Source organism: Malus domestica, chromosome 04, assembly GCF_042453785.1.
Source record: "Malus domestica chromosome 04, GDT2T_hap1".
NCBI classification, from domain to species: Eukaryota; Viridiplantae; Streptophyta; class Magnoliopsida; order Rosales; family Rosaceae; genus Malus; species Malus domestica.
In genome coordinates this window covers 28,332,039-28,341,426 of record NC_091664.1, presented here as the reverse complement: position 1 = coordinate 28,341,426, position 9,388 = coordinate 28,332,039, and the positions used below count along the sequence as shown (strand labels likewise).

The 9,388-nt window shown below is 38.2% G+C and overlaps 1 protein-coding gene across 1 annotated transcript; it reads left to right on the top strand.

Annotated features, from left to right (window-relative positions):
* The first annotated feature begins 1,914 nt into the window (after nt 1-1,914).
* On the top strand, nt 1,915-7,791 carry LOC103433931 (acyl-CoA-binding domain-containing protein 4). The gene is made up of 18 exons (XM_008372233.4): nt 1,915-2,172; nt 2,709-2,779; nt 3,352-3,415; nt 3,499-3,570; nt 3,800-3,994; nt 4,074-4,151; nt 4,307-4,417; nt 4,529-4,595; nt 4,883-4,944; nt 5,054-5,193; nt 5,456-5,582; nt 5,662-5,776; nt 5,941-6,029; nt 6,224-6,307; nt 6,387-6,566; nt 6,655-6,807; nt 7,017-7,076; nt 7,232-7,791. The coding sequence occupies exons 1-18, from the start codon at nt 2,011-2,013 to the stop codon at nt 7,415-7,417; spliced, it is 2,016 nt and encodes a 671-aa protein (XP_008370455.3). The 5' UTR covers nt 1,915-2,010; the 3' UTR covers nt 7,418-7,791.
* The last annotated feature ends 1,597 nt before the right edge of the window (nt 7,792-9,388 follow it).

Sequence of the window (9,388 nt, the reverse complement as noted above, 5' to 3'; positions counted from 1 at the left end):
AGAGAGAGAGAGAGGAAAGAAGAGAGAGAAAGAAGAGGAAGAGAGGAAGAAGAGGAAGATGAGGGGGAGATAATAAAAGGAGTTATATTTGTACTTCTATTATTTCAAATTATAATGAAAGCACCACTGCTGCCCCGAGGACGTACTCCAGTCACACTGACTGTAGAGGAACCTCGTAAATTTTGTGTCTTGTTTCATTTACTCCACTGCACCCGCCATCGATTTTACAACAGATAGCCGAATATTCTCAATAACACCCCTCAATCTTCAAGGCGTCTTGTACTTGTAAGGATTATTTGTAATATCAAATGGTACTTTGACTCTAATTTTTTAGAATGAATACGTGATTCAAATATTTTGTTTATACACTTTAGACAATCAACCATGTCAATAAATAAGATTATAACCCAAATGAATTGATTAACTTTTAGTTTTCTCAACACAATCTTTAATATGTCGTGCACAAGCTAAAAAGTAGAAAGTCATCCGCATACATATCAAAAGAGTTTTTATCAAGTAAGGACCTAAGATTCCAAAGTTGACTGAGATAGATTTACTTTGTATACAATGTTGTGGATTAGGATTTAGAAGAGCTTAGTGGTTAAGGTTGGATTGATTATTTTCAATTGCTCTCAACGTTAACCACTAAGCTCTTCTAAATCCTAATTTTGAAAAATAAAATTAAAAATTTCCATCTAGGCGAAGGCCGATAAACCTCCACATAGGTCTGTGCCTATTTTTTATGTCAATTTTATGGATGATAAATAAGAGGTAAACAATTCGCACCCTATTTTTGAAGAACATGGGGTCAACTGCATGACCATCACCATAGTTACCACCGCCGCCGTGTATGTACTATTCCATTCTCACTTCCATCGTCGTCACCATCACGTTGTCACTTACATCATTTATCGTCGTCACCATCACATTGCAACTTACGTCATTCAGTGACAGATTCAGAATTCAAATATTGGGAATCTCAATGTTAAAAGGTCTAAGCTTTTTTAATAGAAAAAAAAAACTAGTTTATTCATTGAGGCATTTCGTCAAACACTTAGTGAGTTTATTGTCGTCATGCTAATCATATTGCACATACATCAATAGAGATCAACTTATACTGAACCAATATGATGAGGTCATCAAGAGAATTCGTCAAGTGCTATCAACGCAACTTGTCGAGTGCTGCCGAAGTATGCTCAAAATATCCCCGTATGTATATTTTTCAGACACCAAATAATCCTGAGACCACCTTGATTCCAATATGTATCCGCCACTGACGACACCGTTGTTGCCACCACTATTAACACATTGGTCACCTACCACCTTTCAATATTCATTAGGGGTGTGATATCCACACACCCTATTTTACTTCTCACACACCTTTTTAATTTTTGGCCGTCGGATCAGATGAATTGAAGAAGATCAATGAACATAAATTATCAAGGGGTGTGTGAGAAGTAAAATGAGGTGTGTGGATAGCACACCCCATTCATTAAACAGAAAGTCCGAGTTCAAATATAATTTTCCTAAAAACAAATTTTGAGTAGTGCTTAGATCCCAACCAAATTAGACTCACAAAAGAAAGACTTTGACATCCCACGATGAAAGACTTTTGACATCCCACGACGCAGATGTCAAGCGCCCACGTCCCATTAAGCAATTGACTTCCTTCGCTCGACTTCTCAAAATTCCCAAACACGCCCTCCATCTCGAGAAATTTTTTTATTACGATGGAATATGGTATAGTTTTTATATAAACGGTAGAAAATTTTATTTTTTAAGTTATTAATTTTTCAGCATATATATTTTGTCATTTGTTTAGTAACTCGTAATATACTACTTCGTGTGCCGATCACTGATAAATCTCTCCTCAATCTCCTTCAAATATTTAATTTAATTAAATAAAACTCCCCACAAATCCCACAAATAATACGTTGCTCTTGCTCTCTCTCTTACAAGAAAACGCACGAAGCATAGACCCGTACCCGTTTGAGAGAAAACAGAGAAAAAATGGCTATGGCTCGGGCGAGCTCGGGGCTCCAATACCCCCAGAGGTTTTACGCGGCGGCCTCCTACGCCGGCTTCGACGGATCTCCTCGCTCCGCCTCCAAAGCCGTTCGCGCCAAGTTCAGCTCCGAGTCCGCTCTCATACTCTACGCCTTGTATCAGCAGGTACCTCCCTCTACTTCCTCCTCCGATCCCGTTCCTCTCACATTTCTGAAAATTCGATCTCAATCCCTATCTTTCTAATACTCGATCGCATTGCTCGTGCAAATTCCAACTGCGCGGTTGATGTGCTTCTTACTCCGCGGCAACTTTTTGCGTTTTCGATAGTTACTGATTTTCAATCTCATTTCTGACAATTTTTGCTCGGGTTTGTTGCCATGGAGTGGTTGATTTGCGTTCTGATGTGGTTTTGATTGGTGATGTGGTTTTCGATTTCGATTGTTCAGTAGAGTGTTTGATTTCTGCGTTGTTTATTTCGCGTTTAGTTTCTGCAATGATGTTGTGTGTGTAATTAAGGTAGATCTGGAATATCGAAATCCAGATTTGTATATTTTGGATGTTGATCTAATACTTGGATTGAATTCTCCTTATCTATGCAATTGTGTATGTATCTATGTGTAATTATGGATGCATGTTTGTGAATTATGTCAATGTAATGTGTTATTGTACGCATTCAATTGGTTGTACAATTGCAATGGCAGGCTACCGTAGGGCCTTGTAATGCCCCGGAACCTAGCGCTTGGAATGCTGTTGAGAAAAGCAAATGGAGCAGGTACGCTTCTAGTTACCACTTTCGTATTCTCATTTTAAGATGATATTCATGTGTCCGGAGGTGTGTACGATATATACTGAATCTGGACTGATTAGAATTTTTTCATAGTTTCATTAGTTTGGTTCAGTAGTTGCTGTTTTGATGGTTGAACTTACGTACCACTGAATAACAAGGTCTGACTATAAGTATGGAGCACTGGGACGATGTGGATTTGGTGTATCGGTATAAAAAGATTAGATGTCGAACCCCGCAAGTTATCTGTGGAATTTTTGGGCCTATGACTGCTAGATTAGAGAGAAATGTAAGCTAATTATGACTGATAGGAATAGGTTCACTGAAATGAAACCATCTGTGAAAATATTGACGGAAAATCTCTCTATATTGTTGCATTTCATTTAAATCTATCCTTTAGGAACCTCGCCTATGATACAATCCTATACAAACCTTTGGGTAAAGGACTGCAACTGTGTTATACTGCAGCTGCAAATTGTGTTTTATATATGCAATATTATGCATGTAATCGTACTGTATTGAGTTTGTTTTTAATGGTATTTCACATATACAATTTCCAGCTGGAAGAAGCTTGCAGACATGGCTTCCACTGAAGCAATGCGTCTTTTTGTGAAAATATTAGAGGTAATAAGATTTTCAGGTGTATGTTTTTGTCTTGCGGCTGAAGCTCTGCTAATATATCTTGATTTGCATTATTTTTTGGGTAGGAGGAAGACCCAGGTTGGTATTCAAGAGCATCAAACTTTGTTTCAGAGCCTGTGGTAGATGTACAAATGAATGTGAGTATGGAAGTTGTTTCTATGATATTCTATTTTCTTTCTTGTCAATTGCCAATTGATCATAAACTAGAAGAACTTGCTTAATCTGCAAATCTCTTAGAGATTTCAAGGGTTGCTTGTCTTCTTGGCTAATCCATGATTATTGTCCCTTACGGTGAACATGCGACTCTTCCTCAGTCTTTTGTACTTAGAGTTTCTCTGTGTTTTTGTTATTTTTGGTTGGTTATAGCAAAATTCAAGTATTCAGCCAGTTGTCGAGAATGGTAACTCTTTTCCCGAGACCAAGACAATCTCCACTGAAAACGGGAGCATAGTGGAAGCTCAGGATAAAGATGTTGTCTCTGAAGGCTTTGGATCAGTTGTTGTCTATGATCAATGGACTGCACCTCCAGTATCTGGCCTTCGCCCAAAATCCCGATATGAGGTATTTGGATATCTGTATCTTTATTTTCTTCATCTTCTCTGCCTTCTTCTTTTTGAACACAGTGTTCTCACCTTTTCAGCATGGAGCAGCGGTTATTCAAGACAAGATGTACATACATGGTGGAAATCACAATGGTCGTTACCTAAATGATCTCCATGTAAGCAACATATTTGCATGTATGCACCTATACAAATTCACAAATCATAAGTATTCTACATTGGACGGTTGGCCAAGTCTTACTATGGTGTAATTTTTGTGTTTTTGTTTTATAAATCCTTTTTCTTGTTCTTGCTAATTGGAAGTACAATACAGGTCTTGGACTTGAGGAGTTGGAGTTGGTCAAAGATCGAGGCCAAATCTGTGGCTGAGTCAGTTGAGGCAGCCTCACCGGTAACAGTAACCCCATGCGCCGGTCATTCGTTGGTTAGTAGTGCCCCTTAGTTAATACATGAGTATCCATCTCTTTTTGCCAACTTTTGTCGTCACGATTATGAATACTCACAGTAATGTGCAATCATTTCTCTGTTTCTGTAGATACCTTGGGAGAATAAACTTATTTCAATTGCTGGACATACAAAGGATCCTACTGATTCTATTCAGGGTAAGAACTAATAATAATTATTATTGTAATGCCCTTTCGTTTTCTGATGATATCAGACCTTGGGTGATATCTCAGTCTTTCTGCTTTAACCATTGCTCAAGAGAACCTCTGTCTGCATTCCAGTTAAAGCTTTTCAGGACTGGTCCATTTAAGTATTAAATTTGTGCTTTCAAAGTAGTAAGACAAACACATTTCACGTTCATGCAGCCTCATTATTTTGCCATATTTTCTTTGCCTTGATTCAATTACTGCTTTCTTATGCTTTCCCCCCTGTATTGGCTCGACAGTGAAGGCATTTGATCTACAAACTTGCTCGTGGTCATTGTTAAAGACTTATGGGAAACCGCCGGTATTTATTTATTTGCTCTACTGTTCATATTTGTGAAAATCTGAGTGTAAGCACAAGAGTGGGGTTGGAATTATGGGAATCATGGTCCTTTCCCATGCATGTTTTACAGGCATCGCGTGGAGGTCAATCCGTGTCTCTTGTTGGAGGTAACTTGGTTATTTTCGGGGGACAAGATGCAAAGAGATCTCTCTTGAATGACCTGCATATTCTTGACCTAGAAACAATGACGTGGGATGAGATTGATGCTGTGTAAGATTTATCTTGAAACTTCAGAACCATTAGTAGCATGTTGTTTTTCTCTTTTGATGGTTTGACTCACATATTGGCAAATTTTGTTAAAGGATGTATACTGCTGTATTTGAAAAAGGCATTTTTCAGCATTAATGATAACAATAAATGTTGGCACATATTTCTACAAGGGCTTGGAATGGGATAGACTAGAAAATATATGTTCAAGACATGCTCGTTCTTTGATCAACTTTTGAGGTTCATAAATTTCAATCTTTCACAGAGGGGTGCCTCCTTCTCTGAGGTCTGATCATGCTGCTGCGGTCCATGCTGACCGCTATCTTCTTATATTTGGTGGTGGTTCTCATGCCACTTGTTACAATGATCTCCATGTCCTTGATTTGCAAAGTGTGAGACAACTAGTCAATTCTGAAATTTGTTTACATGCTTGGTAAAACTATCACTCACTCATATATTTGGACTGTATAGATGGAGTGGTCAAGACCCACACAACAAGGTGAAATACCAACTCCACGGGCTGGACATGCAGGTGTAACTGTTGGAGAGAATTGGTTCATAGTTGGCGGTGGTGACAACAAGAGTGGTATGTATGCTATATTTTTTTTTGCATCTGGTTGGTTTATGCTATAATATTTGCATCTGGTTGGTTTTGGAATTCATAAAACTTCTGGTTGATCTATTTTTTAACCGGAATCCACTTTACTCTACGCGGTTAGGTATTGATCTCTTCATTTTTCATTTTTGCAGGCGTTTCAGAAACTGTTGTCCTAAATATGTCCACGCTTGTTTGGTCTGTTGTAACTACTGTTGAAGGGCGCATTCCTGTTGCTAGTGAGGTATTCGATTCTTGGGAACTCTGTATAGTTAACCTAGCTTGAATGGCTTTGAGCTACATTCCTTGGTACCACATTAATTATGAATCATGATAAGATCTTTGCATCCATGATCGATTGGTACCATGTAAAAGTTGAGATGATTCACTGCCAGCAGTAATGTAGTGGAATGACGATCTAATTGTTTCCATTTTCAGGGACTAAGTCTGGTCGTAGGTTCTTACAATGGTGAAGATGTCCTCGTATCATTTGGAGGATACAATGGGCGTTACAACAATGAGGTAAGGATGAGCTTTCATGGTCTTGTAGCGTATGGTGCTCCTGTTCTATTGTCATGTTAAATTTGCTTCTCTCTGTTAGGTTAACGTTCTGAAACCAAGCCACAAGTCAACCTTGCAATCAAAGATGAAGGAAACTCCTGTTCCAGACAGTGTTTCTGCTGTGCATAATCAAAGTGCTACCAGAGATGTGGAGTCTGAAACAGGGCAAGAAGGAAAAGTTAGGGAAATTGAAATGGACAATGTTGACTCAGATGCCATGGTATGTGATGTTAAAAATTATGTGGAGATTTGGCCACAATGTTGCGTCTTGCGTATTATTTTACTCAAACATCTGAACTCTTATGCAGAAATCAAGAGGCAAGGGTACCAATGAACATATAGCGACCCTCAAAGCAGAGAAAGAAGAATTAGAATCATCACTCAGCAAGGAGAAAGCGCAAACTCTCCAATTAAAGCAAGATTTAGCAGAAGCAGAGACTCGCAACACTGACCTGTACAAGGTACTTTATGTTCACAAAGAAATTATGATTGTGCATTTTCAAGGGCACAAATAATTCTTGGACAATTCTCTCGACGCTGGGGATTGGACGGAGATTTTTTTTATTGTCCACTATTGGTTTTGATTATCCAATTTTTCAAGAGCACATGTAATTCTTGTATGTTTTCTGCCCTATGAGTTTCCATTGATTTTCTCATACTGATTTTGTAGGAGCTTCAATCAGTACGTGGTCAACTAGGATCTGAGCAGTCAAGATGTTTCAAACTTGAGGTATGTTATCATGTACTAACCGAGTTTACCTTTTGCCTCGCAAATGTGGACGACTATCACTTGATTCTCGGTTCATCAAGATGATTGCGTCGCCAAACAAGATATGTTGCACTTCTGGGTTCAAATTTTCTGCTAATTACTCTTTGAACGAGCAGGTTGAACTTGCAGAACTACGACAGAAGCTCCAAACAATGGACGCATTGCAGAAAGAACTTGAACTCCTCCAGCGACAAAAGGCTGCATCTGAACAAGCAGCACTAAATGCTAAAAAGCAGAGCTCAGGTGGCGTCTGGGGCTGGCTCGCGGGAACCCCTTCTAATGAAAAAGCTGATGACGCCTAAATAGATTTCGAAACCAATTGGCAGTAGGGATTGTTACTCGTAAGATTCGGTTCTCATTGACTTTTCTTTTAATACCATTCGACATGATTTTGTTTTGCTCTACCAAAGTTCTTTCCTGGGATAGAAGAAATAAGATAATACGAGGTTCTTATCGGCGAGAGAGGGCGGGAATCCCCCTTCGGGGTTTTTGCGTGAATACATACATGTACTGCAATTTCAGCTTTGTAGTTTCATGTCTGTGAGTGCTTATGTTGTTCTTTTGGGTCACAATTTTTTGTTGTAGTTTGTATTCAAAGTGAATATATTAAGTGGAGGTGTAGATCTCATTTGTTTATAATTTGTGTCTAATGGAAGTATATTTGGGTGACCTTTCACATCTTTCTTCCCTTTGAGGCTTTTGTTATTTTGTGCACAATGTAATTATTAATTTTCATAAAATGAGTGATACACTACAAAAAATTTATTAAATTTGTTTATATATATATATATATATTGTTTTTTTTAAGAAAGGAACCAGCTGGTGGCGCGAAGCCACATCAATCCACTTTTCTGAGGCTGGGCAGAGTTACAGAGACATTTTAGTCTTCTTGGCCATCATCGTGTGATTTACCAACTCTATGAATCAAACTCAGGGCTAGTCGTGTGAAATGAAAATGTAGATCTTTATTATTTGTCGAAAAATCAATAATACTCTCCCACTTATAGCCTTTAGATCCAATCCAGTGGATTGAATTTAAGGGCTCTAAGGAGGTTCCCAAGCATTGTTGCCTCACCCTTTCTTCATTTGCTTAAAGCTCATATATTAATGGAGGTCAGAGGGCACACCTAATTTGTTGCCTGCACATTATATGGTTTCAAATTTCACTCAACTCGTGTTTTTTTTTTCATTCGACTGGGTTTTTAAATCGACAATTTAGAATTGGCAAATCTATGTAACAAAAAAGTTCTCATTTTAATACGAGCCATCATGGTACTATTCACTTTACTCTTTATTTTGTCCTTATCTTTAAAACTCAAAGTTTTCAAACCATTTTCATTAGTTTCCTATTAATCTAACCTCTCAATATTTTTTATGTGATTTACCGAGAAAGAAAAGTAAAATATTTGCGAGAAACATTAGTAGATGAGTAACACAAAATTGAATATGAACACACTCTAGATTCCATCTGTCACTAAGCAAGAGAAATTTGTATTCGTTTATTTTTCACATAAAAAATGTTGGGATGGACGCTAAGTGTTTGTTTGCCATCGTTAGAGTTCACTGGACTGGATTACTTTGCTAAAATTGGTAATCCCGTGTTTGATGCAAGTTGGACTAAACTTAAATGAGACTAAGTCGGACTCGTTTTGACTAAGTGCTTCGCTAGGTGGTCCTAGTGAGACCCCCCAAATAGCATGGGATTCCTAATCCTGTCTCCAGCATCATTTGCACGGCTTTGTCGTCTGCAGCTCCGACTCCCTTACCCATGCCCAAATCTCAAACCCACTGCCTAAATCTCAAAATCAATACCTAAAATTCAAAACAAAAAAATGCAAAACCCCCAGATTTAAGCACTTGCAGACAAATCCCCCACACAATTTCAAAATAAAAAGGCAAAATCACCAGAAAATTTTGAGATTTTCCTAGAAAGTCAGTGAAGGTACTGGGTGGAGAGCTCCGATAAATCCTCTGCGCGGATCTCTGCATAAGTAAAAGAGGGGGAGAGTGGATGAGGAAAAGTGGGAGAGGGGAGGGAGAGAGTGGGTAGAGGAAAATAGAAAGAGGTATATGGAGAGGAAGAGAATTCTAAAAAATGGTGAAACAGGATACAGAGAGGAGAGGGAGAGACTGGCGGAGGAAAAGAGGAGGAATGGGTTAAGATGAAAAAACATGAAAAGATATTGGCAGACAGAAATGATTCTAGAAACAAAAAAAATGATAAATTAATAATATATTATTAATAAATATAAATTAAATAATATAGTATTTGA